Source organism: Procambarus clarkii, chromosome 33 (genome assembly GCF_040958095.1).
Source record: "Procambarus clarkii isolate CNS0578487 chromosome 33, FALCON_Pclarkii_2.0, whole genome shotgun sequence".
Classification (NCBI taxonomy): Eukaryota; Metazoa; Arthropoda; class Malacostraca; order Decapoda; family Cambaridae; genus Procambarus; species Procambarus clarkii.
The window spans coordinates 35,861,856-35,885,403 of NC_091182.1; the positions used below are offsets into that span (position 1 = coordinate 35,861,856).

Consider the following 23,548-nt stretch of genomic DNA (forward strand, 5'->3'; position numbering starts at 1 on the left):
AGGAGAAGCTGGGAAGGTCTCACTGTGGATGTAGGGTTCTGTGAAGGTAGAGTAATTTATTAGGACAGTGGGAGGAGTACCATTATATTGCTTCAGGAGGTTGACGTGGCACAGCTGGGTCTTCCGCCGCCTATCTGGAGTCTCGATGACGTAGTTGTTGTTGTTTCTGCACTCCTTGACGCGGTAGGGTCCTGAAAACCTGTTTTGTAAAGGTGAACCTGGGATAGGAAAATATGCAAGCACGAAGTCTCCCGGCTTAAATTTTCGTACTTTGCTGGTCTGGTCGTAATGAGTCTTCATCATCTCCTGGGCTTTCAATAGATTATCATGGGCAAAGCGGTGGACTCTCTCTAGAATGTGTTGAAGGTTTTGAAGAAACTGGGGCACATTCTGATGCTCACTGAAGGTGGCATCTCGGAGAGAGTCTTTGAAAGCCTTAAGGGGAGTATGGCACTTACGGCCGTAGAGCATCTCATAAGGAGATACTCCTAGGGACTCATTGGGAAGACTTCTGTAAACACACATTATAAGGTCGATTTGCTTATCCCAATCCTTAGAGGTTTCACTACAAAACTTTTTCAAGAGTGCTTTGATAGTCTGATGACTACGTTCAAGAGAACCCTGTGAAGCAGGATGATAGGGGCTGGACAATACCTGTTTGATGTTGAACTCCTCCAGTGTCCTTTTGAAGAGATCACTGGTGAAGTTGGTACCACAGTCGCTCTGAATCTCCCTGGGAAATCCGTATTGAGTGAAGATCTTCAATAGATGTTTTACAACCGTAGCAGCCGTGATGTTCTTCACTGGAACTGCTATGGGAAATCTGGTGGTAGGACACAGGATGGTTAAGATATAGGCGTTACCTGAACTGGTCCGAGGTAAAGGACCAACACAGTCTATTATGAGTCTGTGGAAAGGTTCCGCAGGCACCTGTATGGGAATCAGTGGCGCTCTGGGAATGGAGATGTTCGGTTTGCCTGCCATCTGACATGTATGGCACTGTTTGACGTACTGTTTGACGCTATTTACCATACCTGGCCAGTAGTAGTCTTGACGAATTCCATGGTAAGTCTTGTTGAATCCGTAGTGGGAGAGTGCTCCGTGGGCCAGGTGTAGAATAGTGGGCTGCAGGCTGGTAGGAATCACAAGTTGTTCGATGTTGGCCCAATCGTCCTCCTCCTTCAGTTTACTGGGTCTATATCTGCGGTAGACCAAGTTGTTCTCTAGGAAGAACCCAGGAATACTGTCGGGTTGAGTCTCAGCCTGGAAAAACAATGGTGTTAAAGTAAGATCTTCCCTCTGCAACTTACGGAACTCCAACTTGGTCAGATTCGGGGGTAGTTTCTGAGGGTCTTGAGGGACAGCGGTAGCAGTAGAGTCAGCTGGCTGTGGACGTGCGGCTTGTGCACGGGTGGTCACGAGAACCGGAGGAGAAACTTCATCACTCTCTTGAACCTCTGCTGGAACATACGCTAGTATAGGGTTAATTGGCACAGAGGTACACACCTGGGGTTTGTCCATGACGATCAGGTTGGTCGGTTGCAGGTCTTCTGCCAAGTCGTTGCCTAGGAGAAGTTGCACTCCAGGCATGGGAAAAGGCTTTTCCCTGACGGCGACTTGGACTTCTCCGTTCACGTAGGGACAATCCAGGTAGACTCTGGCGAGAGGGTATGGAGTGGTAGCAGTGAGGTCAGTGATGAAGACAGTTTCTCCGGTGTAGGTGATGTTGGGCACAGCCGACTTCAAGATGATCGATTGAAGAGCCGCTGTGTCCCTCAAGATCTTCAATTTGAAACGTCCCTCCGGATTTGAACCATTGGCAGAGACAGTTCCAGTATACAGGTGGTTACTGAAAAGAGAAAGATCATTAACATTAACACCAACATTCATCACAGGCTTACCGGACTTAGGAGGAGTTGGTTTGGGTTTCTGTGGGTCAGTGGTTCCCTTGTATTGAGACTTACCACACTTGTCTATGGTATGTCCATAGAGTCTACAATACTTGCAGTACAATTGCGAGCCAGCTTGATTGGTGCTCACTTTCTCGTAACTGTACCACGACTTCTTACTGGAGGATGGTTCTGGTGTCAGCCGGTGGATGAGGCTGTAAGTGTCAGCCGACTTAGCACACTTCAGGTAGTCGGTTTCTTCTTTATCTGCTAAGTATAGACGGACAGGAGGCGGCACACGCCTCAAGAATTCTTCAACAAGCATCAGGTTGACGAGTTCTGTAAAAGTAGAGACATGTGCTGCTTCCAGCCATTTCATAAAATATCTCCGTTTTGTGTTAGCAAACTCGAGGAAGGTAGTGGTACTTGCCTTCAGGTGGTCACGGAATTTCCTTCGATAACTTTCTGTGGAGAGAAGGTAGGCGTCCAACACTGCTTGTTTCAGAGTCTGGTAGTCATTCTCAGACGCCAGAGTACTGAGTGTGACTGCAGCTCTACCTGTAAGATGGACTCTGAGAAGTGTGGCCCATTGGTCGACAGGCCAACTGAGTTGATTAGCAAGGGTTTCAAAGGTGGTGAAAAACACATCAACTTCTGCTTCTACAAAGGATGGCATTAACTTACTTGCATGTGATATATTAAAACTGACGGGAAGATTGGCAGTAGCTTGCTGGCGTTGAGCGAGGTATGAAGTTTCCAACGTGTATTCTCGTTGACGACACTCTAGAGCCAGAGTCGCTTGTTGCTTGTCATGTTCGCGTTGCATCTCCAACTCACGTTGTTTTGTTTCAAGCTGTATCCGTTCACGTTCACGGAGCAACGCAATCTCACGTTCTTGTTCTTCCCTTCGTATGGCAGCTGCTTCTCTTTGTTGTTCGAGGGCTTCCCTTTGCATGGCAGCCGCTTCCCTTTGCTGCTCGCGTTCAATCTTGGCCAGCTCTAGTTTGAGTTTCATCGTTGCCAAATCAGTTTTATCTGCAATATAGTAAGTTTCATGAGTTTCAGAGTCTATCTTACCTTGCTCTAAATAGTAATCCAGCAACAGGTTGTGTAGGTCATTTTTGTTGGCTTGGTAGGGAACTTCTAGTTGGTACTCATGTGCAAGAGTTTGTAATTCAGTCCTCTTGGCCCGACTTAAAGTCCCTATTGCACCTGCTGGATTTGCACGGAAAGCTTGGAGATGAAACATGGTGAAATTAGCAAATAAATGTACAACGAATATACAGTTATAGTGAATGTCAGAAACAGGACAACGTGGCAACTGGTACCTATCCTGTGGAATCTTTAACAATTAAAGTTAAGTAAGAACATAAGAACATAAGAACAAAGGTAACTGCAGAAGGCCTATTGGCCCATACGAGGCAGCTCCTATTCTATAACCACCCAATCCCAAGTACAAGATGTTAAATGATTAATTTAAATCAAAGGTGCAGGAAATCTTGTACCCGGTACTCATGTGAGAGGATAAGGGCAAGAAAATCCTACTAACAAATGAAACAGAGTTTCGAAAACAAATGAAACAGTTAATTGCCTCAAAAGTAAAATTGGTAGTCCAAGGATGTAGGCATACCTTGCAGAGTCTCTATAGGACATACGCAAGTTTTTCCTACTGAAATTAATATGATACTTACAGAATTAGCGAACTTTTGTGCTCTGAAAAAGTAAGCTAATTCTCTACCGTTGTATGTATCATCATCTCTGACTGACGTGTAGGGGTGCGAGGTGTCAACTGGTGACGAGAACTGCTGCTGAGGTCCCAATTCAGCAACTAAAGTTCGAGCTAGAGGAACTATGGCCCTCTTTGTCCTCCTACAGTCAGATTGCAGAAGATTGGGTGCTCTTGACCAGGGGCAGACCACAGTACCAGGGTACCAATATGATGATCTGTCAAAAATGAGAAATATCCAAGGGACAAAGATGGTAAACACGAGTAATAACACGGAGGGAGAGATGACCAATTAAGAGTATGACTGCGGCCTACAGTCACCACGTAATCCAAAGTTGTCTCACCTTCACCATATGCTACTCTCGTAATGCACAATACACCGCACCATATAAAAAATTAAATTGAATATGAAAAATAGTAAAAGCTACGTTAACAAAGTTAAATACGCTTACCATAAATTAGTACTTGGCACCAGTACCTGAGTGAAGATCCCGGACAGGCCCCCATAAATTATGTGACGGTAACGCGTTGGTGTTCGGCTGTTCAAAAGCTAGGGGTATGGCCTCGTCACATATAGAAACAAAAAATAGAAAATCTGGAACTTCGTCTGTGGTAAGGTAATGAGAAGACACACAAAACACAAGTAAATTTAACAATGAAATTTTAATTATGTTAGAAAAGCAAAACATGAATAAAATGGACATACAAATTCGTATAATAAAATCAATCAATCAAAATAGTAAGAATAATCAAATGACAAAATGAAAAGTTACGTTAAGACAAGTGAGTAATAACAAGTGAGCAATATACAATCAAATAAGAGGTGCAGGAATATTGGCTATAAGCTATCACCTCTCTTAGTACACGTAAGCCACAGCTTAGTCTACCAACGAGACGTGTTAACCTGATGAAAGCACTGGATATTCTGAGGACTGAGGTCGTGGCGGCCCCAGACATCAAGTAGTGTGGTGGGTGGAGTGCAGTTGCAACTGGACCCGCAGCTAATCAGCGATGAGCAGGCGACAAGACAGGTAGTTTGGTGGTTCGAGGTGGAGCAGGTGTTCCTGGCTGCATACGTTTTGCGCTTCTGGCAAAACTTGGTGTTGTTGTCGTTGTTGGATATTTCTTCCATATTAGTTGTATAGGGATTTATATCGACGTATTTTGGAGGGAAGAGCAGGCTCAATCTCTTGAAGGAGATTATCGTCACAATATATATATATATATATATATATATATATATATATATATATATATATATATATATATATATATATATATATATATATACACATATACATATACATATATATATATGTGTGTATATATATATATATATATATATATATATATATATATATATATATATATATATATATATATATATATATATATATATATATATATATATTTATGATCGATGTTCCCTTCGGGAATCTTAATTTTAAGATGAATAGGAAAACCAGGGATATACTGAACATCTTGTTTCAGATTCTTTACTTTAAAATGCATAACGTTTCGAATACTTCTGGTATTCATCATCAGCTCTAAAAGAAAAAACAGAAATCACAATCAAATAACTGGTAAACAAAGAACTCATACTGAATATAATTGCCTATCAAAGAAAGGAAAATGCTTAAAAAACAAAACACTTAAGCGCCCTTAAAGTGATCAATACAAATAAAACTTATTAACTGTCACATATATTAAAGCTAATTTAAAAATCCATTAAACTCCAAGATGAATTTTATAACTACTAAAACAAACCATTCTATTAAACTTACGTGAAGTGATCAGAAGTGAAACTTGATACCTATCACACAGATACTAAACACTATAACAAATATTTATATAATGACTACAAATCTACAAAAAATGTATATAAAATACAAACAGAATAAACGACAATTATAAAGTACTAACCAAAATCTTATAAAAACTCAAATATTAAATAAAATAAAATACCAAAAAATGTATTATATATCCTAAATAAAAGATTTTATTAATGTACAATGTCAAGACTTGAAATAAGTAAGAAAGGGCAAAGACATGGTAAACTAAACAAAATTATAATAAAATTAAACTACCAGAATGAACTATAAATCAAATTACAGGGCCTACTGTGCACTATACAGTGTACAATTGAACAGCTGAAAGGTTGCTATTTAACAGAGGCCGCAGCTCCTTTATATATAAGGATTCCATTACTCCATATAGACTGCGGAGTTCTTTGTTTACCAGTTATTTGATTGTGATTTCTGTTTTTTCTTTTAGATCTGATGATGAATACGAGAAGTATTCGAAACGTTATGCATTTTAAAGTAAAGAATCTGAAACAAGATGTTCAGTATATTCCTGGTTTTCCTATTCATCTAAAAATATATATATATACATATATATACATATATGTATAAATATATATATGTCGTACCTAGTAGCCAGAACGCACTTCTCAGCCTACTATTCAAGGCCCGATTTGCCTAATAAGCCAAGTTTTCTTGAATTAATGTTTTTTCGACTACCTAACCAACCTAACCTAACCTAACTAAACTTTCTCGGCTACCTAACCTAACCTAACCTATAAAGATAGGTTAGGTTAGGTTAGGTAGGGTTGGTTAGGTTCGGTCATATATCTACGTTAATTTTAACTCCGATAAAAAAAAATTGACCTCATACATTATGAAATGGGTAGCTTTATCATTTCATAAGAACAAAATTAGAGAAAATATATTAATTCAGGAAAACTTGGCTTATTAGGCAAATCGGGCCTTGCATAGTAGGCTGAGAAGTACGTTCTGGCTATTAGGTACGACATATATATATATATATATATATATATATATATATATATATATATATATATATATATATATATATATATATATATATATACATATATATATATATATATAAAACCAATTGTTCTCGGTACCAATTGTTCCTGCCCGCCATCTGAGGAGCTGGAGGAACTCGACAACCTATGATAACCATCTTTGTAACCCATATGTAACTCCTTTTTTGTAACAAAGTTCAAATAAAGTAAATATATATGTGTACATATAAAAGAATGGGGGTGGTAGGAGAAGATAATATTAGTGTTCAGTGAGAGACCACAAGGTCTTCTCTGAATACTTTTTATTTTCTTCTCTGAGGCTATGGGTCCCCACATTGGCACCAGAGGTGGTACCCTCACAACCTATATATGTATATATATATATATATATATATATATATATATATATATATATATATATATATATATATATATGTATATATATATACATATATATATATATATATATATATATATATATATATATATATATATATATATATATATATATATATATATATATATGTCGTACCTAGTAGCCAGAACTCACTTCTCAGCCTACTATGCAAGGCCCGATTTGCCTAATAAGCTAAGTTTTCATGAATTAATTGTTTTTCGACTATCTAACCTACCTAATCTAACCTAACCTAACTTTTTCGGCTACCTAACCCAACCTAACCTATAAAGATAGGTTAGGTTAGGTTAGGTAGGGTTGGTTAGGTTCGGTCATATATCAACGTTAATTTTAACAACAATAAAAAAAAATTGACCTCATACATAATGAAATGGGTAGCTTTATCATTTCATAAGAAAAAAATTAGAGAAAATATATTAATTCAGGAAAACTTGGCTTATTAGGCAAATCGGGCCTTGCATAGTAGGCCAAAAAGTGCGTTCTGGCTACTAGGTACGACATATATATATATATATATATATATATATATATATATATATATATATATATATATATATATATATATATATATATATATATATGGTACCACCTCTGGTGCAATTGTAAGGACCCACAGCCTCGAAAAAGGGAACACAGAGCATTCAGAGAGAAACTTGTTACTTTCCTCTGAATACGTATGAGTGTTCACTTCTCCTACCACCCCCTTTTTTATGCTGTACACTTTATTATGCAAGGAATTACAGTTACATATCTGATTGTTTACAAAAAATGAATATTAAGAGGAAATAAGGGGAAGTTTGTTTCCTAGAGGCTGTAAATTTCTTCGAACTCCTTCAACGCCGGGCAGGAACCGAGGATGCAGCGGACATTTCCCCTCTGGATCGCAACACTGAGGCAATGGAAGAAAAAACTTGCCACACTAGAGTCTCTTGTAGTGTCAATGAGCCAGGAACCAAGATCCTTAAAAATCATCTTGCACTCTCTCCCCATGGATCTAGGGTCTCAGATCTTATTGGAAAAAAGTTGTACCGGTGATCTAATTCCCTGTACTTGGTAGACTTGTCTCTTTCTCTGTGTGTCGCTGCGGCTCCTGCTTGGCCGGCAGAGAGGTTGACATAAGTGGTTGCCAGGGTGGATACGCAAGTATAGTCCTACGCCAATTGTCAGACACCCCTTCTAAGGGCGCAGTTTGATTCCGTCTGGTAGGCCGGCTTGGCCAGCTTTGCCGGCCTACCAGTTCCTCTCGTGAAATGTTCAATCCTTAGACTGACCGGGGTAAGTAACACCTTGGCAAGTCCAGTACTCTGAGCAAATGGCTACCAGACTGTTAAAAGTCATTGGTAGCGGTAGCCGTAGCTATTTCCGTCCAATGACCCAACAGCAACTCAGTAGCTACAAACCAGGAGTTCGTTTTCTTTGACACAATTCACTTATATGAGAAAACACGAGCCCCAATTGTAACAGAAACTTGCATGAACCACAAGTAGATTGTATCAGCGAGAGCTCCTCTCCTGAAAGGTTCAAAATTTAGACTGACAGGAATAATGAACACCTTTACAAGACCAGTACTCTTACCATATGTCTACCAGACTGATAAAACTCATTAGTAGCCGAAGTTATTTTTGTCCAATGAACCAACAGCAGCTCAGTAGCCACAGACCAGAAGTTCTAAAAAAAACATCTAGAGAGAGAGAGAGAGAGTCAGTACTCCGTTTTACCCATGAAAATAATAAAAATAACAGTCTGCTATTCCTGGATGTACTAATAACAAAAACAGGAGTCTCTCTAAGCACCAGCGTATATACTAAGCCTACAAACATAGGATTATGCCTGAACGGTAGGCGTGACTGCCCCCAAAGATACAAAGCCAGTGTTCTCAACCCTTATTTGTCGAGCTCTTACCCACTGCTCTGAATGGAGCAACGTGAGTAGTGAGTTTGAAAGAATAACCCAGGTGTTGGTGAACAACGGATATAGCAACACCGAAATAAACACTACAATAAGACGACAACTTGATCGATGGCACAATCCTGAACCACAACAGACACCACAACACCTCAAATAAAATTATATTATAAATCCACCGTGCACAGTGAACCTAAAAAAGAAGAACGAATAATGAACGAAATAATCCGTATAGGAGTAAAAAGCATAACTCCTAACCAAAATGTAGACCTAATCATATTCTATCAAACAAAGAAGACTACCGACCTCCTTATTAAAAACACCTCGAAGCCGATGGAGAACCCTTTACAGCAGTCAAACGTGGTATATGTGTACACATGCCCCCACGAAGGATGTAGCCTTCAATCTAAGTACATAGGCATGACGTCCACCAAGCTGACGAGGTGTGTCAATTCAAATTACGTCCAAATTTGGCCATAGCGCGCATATGAGCCAAAAGTGACGTTATTTTTAAGAGGACGGGTTGATATATAACACTGGCTTTGTTTTCTTTTGTTTTTCTTATGGCAGAAATATGCATAACCGAATATTGCATGCATTCTGGCAATTTTTAATCAAGTTGTTGTCACGTTTGCAGTTTTTTGTTGATTGTTATAAATCATTGATTGTCATTGATAAATCACTGATTTCGCTGTGCATGTGTTTACAGTGGCAAGTGGTAGCGGGATGGACACTGGCAACTATTACCGGTATCCTAGTTGTATTTGGCATGTGGAGTTACAACACGATTCCCAAGAAAGCCCAGTATGACGTGGTAACCCAGTTGGTGTATGGTGGGGGCCAGCGGTTCACCTGGGGCGCTGTAGTGGCTTGGGTGGTCTTCGCTTGTCACAACGGGTATGGAGGTGAGACAATGAATTTCCTCTTCACCTAATCTTCGGCATTTATGCTCTCAAATCTCTCGCAGCAGCTCAAAATCCAGACGTTTAGTCAAGAACAGAAGTAATGACGCTATTATTTCAAACAAATATCCGAATATTACAATTTAAATGATGAATTGAAAGGATTATTTTTGCAGGATTGGTGAATGACTTGCTCTCTCACCCTGTGTGGCAGCCACTAAGCCGCCTGACCTACTCCATGTACCTCGTGGCTTTCCCTCTCCAGTTTGCCATTGTCTTCAGTGCCAGAACTCCTTATTATTACAACTATTTTAACAAGGTAATGTTTTTTATTCGTGGGTTTCTACCAAATCTTGCTACATTGGATATGAAAGGAATTAGTGGACAAGTTTCAGGAATTTGGTTCTTATGCATTGATACATGCATTTAGTTCAAAACTTATAGTGGGCAAGTTGTATGGTTTGAACAAAATCCGATTGAACAGCTTCACCTAACGTGAATAGGCTAATTATAACTCGATACTGCCTGACTTACGTAAAATTCGACCATTAAATATAACTCCAGTAGTTGTAGTAGGCATCCATCAGTCTCAGGAGACAAAGGAGTTGCGCTATGGTTGTCGGTCTGGAGTGGCCACTCCAGGGCGCAAAACAAGGGTAGGTTGATATGAGGGAGAAGCTGTCACCCATGCAGCAGATCCGCCCTCTCCACAGCGCCGAAAATATCGATAGGAAAAGCAAACGCAAATTCCGGTAATCAATCAATAATGAATATTTCGTGATATTTCTTGAAATTCTCGAAATGAACATAATCTGTGCAGTCATCGGGAAGATGTGTGCAGTCATCGTTACATCACGAAGTGGAAGATAATCTGCTCACAGAGGGGCACTCATCCGTATGTGTTCCTAGAACCGATAATTTATTTTGTCATAATCAGCATACACAAATTCCAGTTCATTATAGAACCATGGTCTATAATGAACCGTGGTTCCACTATACATAAAGGACATATCCGGTCACCCCTCACAGTGTTCAAGATAGAACTCGATAAACTCTATTAGAGGATAACTGATCAACCAGGCTGTGATTTATACGTCAAGCTGCGAGCAGCCACGTCCAACAGCCTGGGTGACCACACTATCAACCAGGAAGTTAGGTCAGAGACCGAACTACGGGAAACTTGTCCCCCCGAAATCAACGCAAGGTAACCGCAAGGACTGAACCATTGTTTATAATGAACCATGGTCTGTAATGAACAACGGTCTGTAATGAACCGTGGTCTGTAATGAACCATGGTCTGTAATGAACCATGGTCTGTAATGAACAACGGTCTGTAATGAACCATGGTCTGTAATGAACCATGGTCTGTAATGAACAACGGTCTGTAATGAACCATGGTCTGTAATGAACCATGGTCTGTAATGAACCATGGTCTGTAAGGAACCATGGTCTGTAATGAACCATGGACTGTAATGAACCATGGTCTGTAATGAACAACGGTCTGTAATGAACCATGGTCTGTAAGGAACCATGGTGTTACGGCCCTCTCGGGACGCAACGGGGTTCTTACTCTGATGTTGTTAGAGGAAGATATATTGTATCCGTTCCCAAGCCAGTAGTGGCTATCAAGGGATGAGATCCGTGACGCAAGTAACTTAAAGGGAGTAGGGAAAGAAAGGTAAGAACTTAATATAATATAATTTTCACCATCACCGTTTAATATATATAATAAAAGAGTACACAAGGGGGAGGGGTATTAACACTTTACAAGAGGATCAACACTGTAGTCTTCTGCTGGAGACTATGGATCCTCGAAGCTAGGTGCTGAGTCCGCGGTGCTTTCTTCGTGGCCTCAAGACGTGTCCTCTGAGAACGCCGAGCCTACCCTGGCCACAGGTCAGCCACAACACAGGTCCACTGGGGGCACCGTCGTGGAGGCCGTCAACCACACGTCCAGCAGGTCTGCTGGCAGGTACTGAGCCACCAAGGCTGGTACGGCCACTCCACGAACGATAAAAGGGGTACGCCCTAGACAGGAGTCTCGTGTGATATCACCAATCACCCTCCTGTCCTCAATACCCCAGTGGATTATCGTCTCCAACCGTCGGTCCCGGGTAAATCCTTCCACTGCCACTCCACTGGCAGGCTTAACACACCACAGTGTTCTTCCGGGGGGACGACGTCACAACAGCTGCAGCAAACTTCACAGTATGGAGACTGGCTGCCTCGGGTAGACTGACTTCACCTTCAACACAGTGGTCCCAGGTCGGCTCTGTAAACAGACACGTCATCAATAACTGGGACACTAATACACCACACTCACAGGCTCAGATACAAACGCCCGACATATCCACTCCATAGATGGCGCTGTCTTCGGAGCACCACCTCACCAGAGGTCAGGAGCGGCGGTGTTGAGTGCTGAACCAGACTGGAAACTGGTCCTCGAGGCCAGTACACGCTGTCCTCACTAGGTGTCGTCGTTCGTTTGGCGGGGGTTTCGGGAGCTGACCCACAGATGGCGTGTTTGTCACTGCTCCAGGCTCGGACGCTGGATCCGGGTTCGTAACACCTCCCCACCAAAAAGAATTTGGTTTGGGGTTCTATAAAAAACACAAACCAAATTAGCAGGGCGACACAACTCCAAATGGACACACAAGCTTTACAATCTGGGATGTCGAGGCTGTCACGTCTACAGAATTGTCCTACTGGGCAATTCCGGCACAATGGGAACTTGCAGATGGCAGACGATGACCTGCCTGACGTAATCTTCCACGTCTCCACTGCGATGTCAAGCAGGGGCATCATCTCACATCTCTCGAGTACGGATTGGTTTCGACACGATCTGGGGTGACTCGACACTTCTCTGCGTCGAGGCACCGATGACGGCTGATCACAGACGGCATTTCTGGTACCGGTCCGGTGGTCCTTCAGGGAGACAGGAACCTGGAATACAGGGGTCTGATAATTCAGAGTGATAGCGACAATGGGCAAGTCAGTACTTACTATACACTCCTCTACTAGGCCCACACCTAGTTCCAACAGGGCTGCTTGCTCACCGAAGATGGCATTCGCTCTGCCCCCGTCAGGTCGACCAACGTTCCGTATAACGCTGTGTTGAGGCTCAGCAGTCACGCGGGGGGTGTCAACCTGTCGGAAACAGTCACTCACATTATCACATATCGTACCTCCTGTATCATCTATTACCTCCCAGGTCCCTTCTTCAACTGCAACACTTGCAGTGCAAATCTCTAATCCCAGGGACCTCTTCTCGATGTTCACGGGAGCCATCATCCTTCGGGTCGTCCACTGATCCTTACTGAGAACACAGAGAGCACATAGGAGAACAAAACAAAATACTGCTAAGAAACATGGGGTCAATTGAGGGATATGCTTCCCGAGCCAGTCATGTCCATAGCCGGCAACATCCACTAGCCTGGCTTGGACCGAAGAGGGCACTAGACCTTTTGAACACACCTCACATACCTCTGAAGTCTGGGGAATCTCTGGCTGGTTCAATACACGCTGTACCTTGCCATACCGCAAGTACACATCCGCCTTCGCTCCAGACTCGTTGGTATCTGTGGGTGCCTGCACACAAGGCCTCTCTTCGTGCTCAGGTACCTCTGCCTTCTTAACTTCATGTTCCTTGTCGAGAGAATCAGGAGACACTGCTAGATAACTGTCGATCTGCGGGGGAGAGGACAAATTAGACATGTTCAAATCCGGGTCTGTCTTTACCTGGACATTACCATTGCCTGTAGACACCTCCGACCTTGCTGTTCTGGTAGACTCGTCCACAATCTTGGGAAGATTGATGCTCCAATCGGTCACCAAGTCGTTGGCTAGTACCACGTCAATCCCAGCCACAGGGAGGGTATCGACTACTGCCAACGCACATGTGCCGCTGAAATAAGGCGAGTCGAGATGTACTGGCACTAAGGGGGCGATGTACTGCGTCCTTGGAAACCCAACCAGGACAACCTCTTGTCTCCCGTCCACACTTACTCCCTCGGGTAACGAGCTCTTCACGATCAGGGACTGGGCTGCTCCACTATCTCTGAGCACTACAACTGATCTACCAGTATGATCACTCGTTACATACCCGGTTGAAGTGTGAGGGGCCAACAAACTTGGTCCTTCCTGCGTCGTCGTAGACTGGTTTCCTGCTGGTGGTGTAACACAGCTCATCAACATCACCTCCCTTCGTGCGCTGCCACCTCTTCTGCCTCGGCACCTAGCAGCTATGTGCCCTTTCTGCCCACAAGTCCAGCACACCATATTCCTCCTCGGGCTCCGGTGTTTCGGACTGCTAGGACTTGTTCTTCGGGGGCTACTTGGGGGCGTCTTCTTAGCGCTTCGTGGGACGGGTCTTTCTTCTTCTTCGTCGTGAGGTCTATCAAACCGGCGCTGGTAATTCCTTGGGACGTACTTAACAGACGGCCTATGAGTCAGGATGTACTCTTCAGCCATGGTGGCTGCTGCACTCAAGGTCTCTACCTGCTGTTCCTCTAAGTACGTCTTCAGGTCTACAGACAAACAATCCTTGAAGTCCTCGAGCAGAATCAGCTGCTCGAGGTCTTCCCTGGTCTCCACCTTCCGAGAGGCACACCATTCTTGAAAAAGTCGCTCCTTGATGGTGGCGAATTCGGTGAAAGTGTGCTCTGAGGTCTTCTTCAGGTTTCGGAACTTTTGCCTATATGCCTCAGGTACCAATTGGTACGCCATGAGCACCACTTTCTTCACCATATCGTAATCGCCGGAGTCGTCAAGGGATAACGTAGAGTAGGCAATTTGGGCCTTCCCAGTCAAAACTGACTGTATCATGATGGCCCAATTCTCCCTTGGCCACTCCAAAGAGGCAGCGACTTTCTCGAAGGCTGCAAAGAACTTCGAGACTTCCCTCTCATTGAATTTGGGGACCATTTTGATATTTCTTACCGGATCGAAACCGCTTACTCCAGTTTGTCTCTGTCCAGCGCCTAGTCGTAAAACTTCTAGTTCATGTTGTCTCTGTCTTTCCTCCCTTTCTCGCTCTCGTTCTTCTCTCTCTCGTCTCTCTTCTCTTTCTCGTTCTTCTCTCTCTCTTTCTCGTTCTTCTCTTCTTTCTTCTCTTTCTAATTCTAAGCGCCTCATCGCCAATTCTTTTTCTTTCATATCCATTTCTTTATTTTTCATCTCCACTTCTTTATCTTTTAATTCTCGTTCTACTTCTAACTTCTTCCACTCTAATTCGCGATTGATCTCTAGGGCACGCATTTTGACTGTTAGGAAGCTGATATTAAGCTCACCTGCATCACTGTCAATGTCACTGCCCTTATCTTCCTTTTCTGTGGAAGCTATTTCCTCACCATCCCTTGTACTAGGAGTCTCGCCTTCCTGTTTCTCTTCTGCCTTCAGGTGCCGGTGAACCTTGGACAAGATCTCCACACGGGAATCACTGGCACGGATCTTTATCTCCAGGTAGGCGCTTACTAGTACAAGCTCTGGTTTGCTCAGATATTTTAATCTGGCAAGACAGTCCACTCTGTTCAGAAAAGCCTGAACATCGTCCAGATCATCGATGGTAGCTTTGTCTGCCATTGGAACACTTAGCACTTAACACACTGCTTACACGTTAGCACTTAACGCACCGAGCACTGTTCTACGCCAATATTGCACTTTATCGCACCAAACACTACACTTGCCAATATTGCACGTAATCACTTCGGGCACCACACTACCCAATATTGCACTGAATCCAAGCGAATACTTCGCTCTACAATATTGCACTGAATCACTGAGCACCGCACTAGTCAATATTGCACTTAATCGCTTAATCACAGCGAGCACCGCACTGCACAATATCGCACTTAAGTCACTCTTTAGCACCGCACAGGACGTATAACGTCACAATCGTCACACAGGGGGAATTATTTACAGGGATTACGCCACTTCACCACCCCTGTCAAACATACTTAACAAGGGGACGAATCCCGCTGGGGATGCCAATTATGTTACGGCCCTCTCGGGACGCAACGGGGTTCTTACTCTGATGTTGTTAGAGGAAGATATATTGTATCCGTTCCCAAGCCAGTAGTGGCTATCAAGGGATGAGATCCGTGACGCAAGTAACTTAAAGGGAGTAGGGAAAGAAAGGTAAGAACTTAATATAATATAATTTTCACCATCACCGTTTAATATATATAATAAAAGAGTACACAAGGGGGAGGGGTATTAACACTTTACAAGAGGATCAACACTGTAGTCTTCTGCTGGAGACTATGGATCCTCGAAGCTAGGTGCTGAGTCCGCGGTGCTTTCTTCGTGGCCTCAAGACGTGTCCTCTGAGAACGCCGAGCCTACCCTGGCCACAGGTCAGCCACAACACAGGTCCACTGGGGGCACCGTCGTGGAGGCCGTCAACCACACGTCCAGCAGGTCTGCTGGCAGGTACTGAGCCACCAAGGCTGGTACGGCCACTCCACGAACGATAAAAGGGGTACGCCCTAGACAGGAGTCTCGTGTGATATCACCAATCACCCTCCTGTCCTCAATACCCCAGTGGATTATCGTCTCCAACCGTCGGTCCCGGGTAAATCCTTCCACTGCCACTCCACTGGCAGGCTTAACACACCACAGTGTTCTTCCGGGGGGACGACGTCACAACAGCTGCAGCAAACTTCACAGTATGGAGACTGGCTGCCTCGGGTAGACTGACTTCACCTTCAACACAGTGGTCCCAGGTCGGCTCTGTAAACAGACACGTCATCAATAACTGGGACACTAATACACCACACTCACAGGCTCAGATACAAACGCCCGACATATCCACTCCATAGATGGCGCTGTCTTCGGAGCACCACCTCACCAGAGGTCAGGAGCGGCGGTGTTGAGTGCTGAACCAGACTGGAAACTGGTCCTCGAGGCCAGTACACGCTGTCCTCACTAGGTGTCGTCGTTCGTTTGGCGGGGGTTTCGGGAGCTGACCCACAGATGGCGTGTTTGTCACTGCTCCAGGCTCGGACGCTGGATCCGGGTTCGTAACACATGGTCTGTAATGAACCATGGACTGTAATGAACCATGGACTGTAATGAACCATGGTCTGTAATGAACAACGGTCTGTAATGAACCATGGTCTGTAAGGAACCATGGTCTGTAATGAACCATGGACTGTAATGAACCATGGACTGTAATGAACCATGGTCTGTAATGAACAACGGTCTGTAATGAACCATGGTCTGTAAGGAACCATGGTCTGTAATGAACCATGGACTGTAATGAACCATGGACTGTAATGAACCATGGACTGTAATGAACCATGGACTGTAATGAACCATGGACTGTAATGAACCATGGACTGTAATGAACAATGGTCTGTAATGAACCATGGTCTGTAATGAACCATGGACTGTAATGACCCATGGACTGTAATGAACCATGGACTGTAATGACCCATGGACTGTAATGAACCATGGACTGTAATGAACAATGGACTGTAATGAACCATGGACTGTAATGAACCAATGTCTGTAATGAACCATGGTTTGTAATGAACAATGGACTGTAATGAACCATGGTCTGTAATGACCCATGGACTGTAATGAACCATGGTTTGTAATGAACCATGGTCTGTAATGAACCATGGTCTGTAATGAACCATGGACTGTAATGAACCATGGTCTGTAATGAACCATGGTCTGTAATGAACCATGGACTCTAATGAACAATGGACTGTAATGAACCATGGACTTTAATGAACCACGGTCTGTAATGAACCATGGTCTGTAATGAACAACGGTCTGTAATGAACCATGGTCTGTAATGAACCATGGTCTGTAATGAACCATGGTCTGTAATGAACCATGGACTGTAATGAACCATGGTCTGTAATGAACCATGGACTGTAAAGAACCATGGTCTGTAATGAACCATGGACTGTAATGAACCATGGTCTGTAATGAACCATGGACTGTAATGAACCATGGTCTGTAATGAACCATGGTCTGTAATGAACCATGGTCTGTAATGAACCATGGACTGTAATGAACAATGGTATACAATGAACTATGACATAACTATCCCTGGTCTATAATGAACTTTCTCCGACAAATAATTTCAAATATGAGACGAAACTTAAAAATAATGAATATATATTACAACGCAAGGACAATGGTATCAAATGGATGTTGAACTCCTATAAATTGCTTCCACATCAATCATATCTTGGCCTTGACCCGAATACTTCAACCAAATTAAGTAGAAATTGAATAAAAATCGCTTTGGAAAGAAGAGTAAACACAGGGATGAAGGGATCAGGAACCTTTCAATTCTTCACATAATCAAATCTTTCTTTTCATAGGCAAACAATAGCCAAACTACATGGACATGTTTTCTATCACTCTGTGTGGGAAAAAAATATAATGGTGATATATCTTTCAGATAATCGAAACTGTGGGAGTGTTAGTGATCAGTGGAATAATGGCTACGCTGGTCTCCCTTAGTGTAGAGGCTCCAGTCATCGGCCTTGAGAAGGTTCTCCTCGCACGACCTGGTCAGTAATGTGCTTACGATCACAAAACATAACTACAATGTTGTCATACTGTAGAAAGGCAAAAATACAGTTTTGGTTACAATGTATTTGTTGGATTAGTTGCTTGGTGTGTTCTAGTCGACCTCTCGTGTGTTGGTTGGTGTGTTCTGGTCGACCTGTTGTGTGTTGTTTGGTGTGTTCTGGTCGACCTCTCGTTTATTGCTTGGTGTGTTTTGGTCGACCTCTCGTGTGTTGCTTGGTGTTTTCTGGTCGACCTCTCGTGTGTTGCTTAGTGTATTCTGGTCGACCGCTCGTACTCACCTAGTTGTACTCATCTAGTTGTGCTTGTGAGGGTCGAGCTTTGGTTCTTTGGTCCCGCCTCTCAACTGTCAATCAACTGGTCTACAGATTCCTGAGCCTACTGGACTCTATCATATCTACATTTGAAACTGTGTATGGAGTCAGCTTCCACCACATAACTGCCTAATGCATTACATTTGTTAACTACTCTGACACTGAAAAAATTCTTTCTAATGTCACTGTGGCTCATTTGGGTACTAAGTTTCCACCTGTGTCCCCTTGTTCGTGTTCCACCCGTACTAAAGAGTTGTCTTTGTCCACCCTGTCAATTCCCCTGAAAATTTTGTAGGTGGTAATCATGTCTTCCCTTAATCATCTGTTTTCCAGGGACGTGAGGTTCAGCTCCTTTAGTCTTTCCTCGTAACTCATACCTCGCAGTTATGGGACGAGTCTGGTGACATACCGCTGAATCTTTCTAACTATGTCTTGTGTTTAACTAGGTATGAACTCCAGGCTGGAGCTGCATATTCTAGGATTGGTCTGACATATGTGGTATACATGGTCTTGAACAATTCCTTACACAAGTTTTTAAAGACAATTCATATGTTGGCCAACCTAGTATATGCCGATGATGATATCCTTTCGATGTGGGCTTCTGGGGACAGGTTCGGTGTGATATCAACCCCCAGATCTTGCTCTGTATTTGATTCTTGCAAGATTTCACCTCCCAGATGGTACCTTATGTTCAGCCTTCTGCTCCCTTCGCCTAATTTCATTACTTTACACTTTCCTGAGTTGAACTTCAGTAGGCATTTTCTAGACCAATCTTCCAGTTTGTCCAGGTCGTCCTGCAGTCTCTGTCTATCTTCATCTGCCTTGATTCTTCTCATAATTTTTGCATCATCAGCAAACATTAAGAGGAATGAGTCAATACCCTCTGGAAGATCGTTTACATATATTTGAAACAGGATGGGTCCAAGTACAGAGTCCTGTTGGACTCCGCTGGTGATGTCTCGCCACTCTGATATCTCCCCCCTCGCAGTTACTCGCTGTTTCCTTTTGCTTAGATACTCTGGAGCGCCTTATCTTTTACTCCTTCCTGTTGTTCACTCTTTTATAACAGCCTTTAATGGAGTACTGTGTCAAAGGCTTTCTGACAGCCCAAGAAAATGCAGTATGCCCACATTTTTCTTTCTTGCCTAATTTTTGTTGCAAGGTAATAAAATTCTATTAACCCTGTGAGGCACGATATACCATCTCTGAACCCATGTTGGTGGTGTGTTACAAAACTATTTCCCTCCAGATGCTCTACGACTCTTTTTCCTCACGATCTTCTCCATCACCTTGCATGGTATACAAGTTAGGGAAACAGCCCTGCAGTTCAGTGCCTCTTGCCTGTCACCCTTTATGTATATTGGGACTACATTACCTGTCTTCCAGCTTTCCAGTAGGTCTCCTGTTTCCAGTGACCTGTTATACACCATAGAGTATAGAAGCACACTTGGTGCTTCTGCACCTTTCTTTAGTATCCATGGTGAGATTCTGTCAGGCCGAACAGCATTTGTCACATTCAGCCCCAACAGATTCCTTTTGACCTCATTACTGATGAGGTCAAATTCCTCCAAGGTGTTCCTCCATGGCTCGTGTGTTGCTTGGTATTTTCTCGTCGATCTGTTGTGTGTTGCTGGGTGTGTTCCTGGTAGACCTGCTGTGTGTTGCTTGGTGTGTTCTTGTAAACCTTCTGTGTGTTGCTTGGCGAGTTTTTTAGACCTGCTGTGTGTTGCTTGGTGTGTTCTTGAAGACCTTCTGTGTGTTGCTTGGTGTGTTCTTGAAGACCTTCTGTGTGTTGCTTGGTGTGTTCTTGAAGACCTTCTGTGTGTTGCTTGGTGTGTTCTTGAAGACCTTCTGTGTGTTGCTTGGTGTGTTCTTGAAGACCTTCTGTGTGTTGCTTGGTGTGTTCTTGAAGACCTTCTGTGTGTTGCTTGGTGTGTTCTTGTAGACCTTCTGTGTGTTGCTTGGTGTGTTCTTGAAGACCTTCTGTGTGTTGCTTGGTGTGTTCTTGTAGACCTTCTGTGTGTTGCTTGGTGTGTTCTTGTAGACTTTCTGTGTGTTGCTTGGTGTGTTCTTGTTGACCTTCTGTGTGTTGCTTGGTGTGTTCTTGAAGACCTTCTGTGTGTTGCTTGGTGTGTTCTTGAAGACCTTCTGTGTGTTGCTTGGTGTGTTCTTGTAGACCTTCTGTGTGTTGCTTGGTGTGTTCTTGTTGACCTTCTGTGTGTTGCTTGGTGTGTTCTGGTAGACCAGCTGTGTGTTGCTTGGTGTGTTCTTGAAGACCTTCTGTGTGTTGCTTGGTGTGTTCTGGTAGACCAGCTGTGTGTTGCTTGGTGTGTTCTTGAAGACGTTCTGTGTGTTGCTTGGTGTGTTCTTGTAGACCAGCTGTGTGTTGCTTGGTGTGTTGTGGTCGACCTGCTGTGTGTTGCTTGGTGTCTTGTGGTCGACCTGCTTTGTGTTGCTTGGTGTCTTGTGGTCGACCTGCTGTGTGTTGCTTGGTGTCTTGTGGTCGACCTGCTGTGTGTTGCTTGGTGTCTTGTGGTCGACCTGCTGTGTGTTGCTTGGTGTCTTGTGGTCGACCTGCTGTGTGTTGCTTGGTGTCTTGTGGTCGACCTGCTTTGTGTTGCTTGGTGTCTTGTGGTCGACCTGCTGTGTGTTGCTTGGTGTCTTGTGGACGCCTGCTGTGTGTTGCTTGGTGTGTTCTTGAAGACCTTCTGTGTGTTGCTTGGTGTGTTCTTGAAGACCATCTGTGTGTTGCTTGGTGTATTCTGGTAACAATGTTTTGTGGAACATGTTTGTAATTTTCTGGAGTTCATTGATAATTTTGTGGTATATATTAACAGTTTTCTGATATTTCTGTATTGGGATTTATGCAAGCAGTAGTGTGGCATATGCTTGATGCTTTCTGGTACTCTATATGCTAACAGCTTTGTTGTTTATGCTAGTAGGTTTGTGGTATGTGCTAGTAACTTTGTGGCATATGCTAGCAGTTTTATGGTATATACTAGTAATTTTGTGGTATATGCAAGTAGTTTTGTGGTATATGTTAGTAGTTTTGTTTTATTTGTTAATAGTTTTGTGGCATATGCTAGTAGTTTTGTTTTATGTCCTAGTAGTTTTGTGATATATGCTGGTAATTTTGTAGCATATGCTTGTAGTTTTTTAGTATATGATAGTAGTTTTATTTTCTCTGCTAGTAGTTTTGTTTTATTTGTTAATAGTTTTGTGATATATGCTAGTAATTTTGTGGAATATGCTAGTAGTTTTGTGTTATTTGCTAGTATTTTTGTGGTATATGCAAGAAATTTCGAGATATATATGCTAGTAATTTTGTGATATATGCTAGTAATTTTGTGATATATGCTAGAAATTTTGTGGTATATGCTAGTAGTTTTGAGGTATATGTTAGTAGTTTTGTGGTATATGCTAGTAATTTTGTGGTATATGCTAGTAGTTTTGAGGTATATGTTAGTAGTTTTGTGGTATATGCTAGTAGTTTTGTGATATATTCCAGCAGCGTTGTGGTAAATGGTAACAGGTTATCTTGAGTTGATTTCGGGGCTTTTTTAGTGTCCCCGCGGCCCGGTCCGCGGTAACATGGTGACCCCATGTTATTGGTGATCCATGTTGTTGGTAACCCATGTGGTTGGTGACCTATGTAGTTGGTCTCCCCTGTAGTCATTGATCCCAGTGGTTTGTGACCCCCTTTAGTTGGTGACCCCATGTGATTGCTGAACCATGTTGTTGGTGACCGGTGTGGTTGGTGACCATGTGGTTGGTAACCCATGTGATTGGTGACCCCATCTCGTTGATGACCCCCGTGACTGATGACCCCTGTTGCTGGATACCCCTGTAGTTGGTGACCCCTGTGGTTGGTGACCCCTGTGGTTGGTGACCCCTGTGGTTGGTGACCAATGTGGTTGGTGACCCCTGTGGTTGGTGACCCCTGCGGATGATGACCAATGTGGTTGGTGACCCATGTGGTTGGTGACCCATGTGGTTGGTGACCCCTGTGGATGATGACCCATGTGGCTGATGACCAATATGGCTGGTAACCCATGTGGTTGGTGACCCCATGTGGTTGTCGATCAATGTGGTTGTCGATCTATGTGGTTATTGATCAATGTGGTTGACGATCTATGTGGTTATTGATCAATGTGGTTGGTGACCCTTGTGGTTGTTGACCAGTGTGGTTGTTGACCAGTGTGGTTGGTGGCGCTTAAAGTGTCGTGGAATGGTGAGTCTAGAAGCACTGAACCATGTTTCTTTCTATATTCATGATGTCTGAATATTGTATTCCATAAAGTTTTATTGAGGCGTGATAACCTAATTATTGTTACTATATGCAAAATTCTTTATTAACTCAAGATTTACATGTATATTGTTTTTCTTACGATCTCAGATTCTAGAAGCAATGATCCTATCAGTATGGGATCCAAACTCTCGGAACAAGGCACTGAATTCAGACTCTCGGAACAAGGCACTGAATTCAGACTCTCGGGAGATGATAACTACTCATTTATTTCAGAAATGGCTGAACTGGCTCACGATAATGGCACATGTTCTGAGAATGTTGCTGTTGATAATGTTAACAAGTTGTAAATATTGTGTAATTGAAAGGTATGTTTATAATAGTAAAAAAATTGTAAGTAAAATTTGTGAGTAAAATTTGCAGCTGACATTATACAAATATTAAATGAAAAGTAAATAAGAAATAAAGAAAAAATACAATAATAATTGGAGCTTTACGCCAGTAAAATACTTATATTTAAAACAAATGCATATATTAACTATTGCCAAAAATATAATAATTGTAATTAATAGTGCAATGTCATCTGCTTCGGAAATTGAAGTGGAAATTATAATAATAATATTTCTTCCAAGCTAATTTAAACAACAAAATTGTTCAGAAGATTAAGGGCTCTATTTCCATAACACATTTATAGTCATTAATTCATAAACTCTCAAACATTTTCATTTTGAATTACTGATACAATTTGGAATATGCTGATAGAATTAA

General features: G+C 42.7%; 1 protein-coding gene across 1 annotated transcript in view; it reads left to right on the forward strand.

Annotated features, from left to right (window-relative positions):
• The window catches only part of LOC123765211 (nose resistant to fluoxetine protein 6), a 167,261-nt gene that overhangs the window by 135,027 nt on the left and 8,686 nt on the right, over positions 1-23,548 (forward strand). Inside the window, exons 14-17 of the mRNA XM_045753681.2 lie at positions 9,478-9,673; positions 9,847-9,989; positions 18,090-18,201; positions 22,931-23,148. Of these exons, the coding sequence (XP_045609637.1) occupies positions 9,478-9,673; positions 9,847-9,989; positions 18,090-18,201; positions 22,931-23,130 (651 nt within the window). The 3' untranslated portion in view covers positions 23,131-23,148. The remainder of the gene's footprint in view (positions 1-9,477; positions 9,674-9,846; positions 9,990-18,089; positions 18,202-22,930; positions 23,149-23,548) is intronic.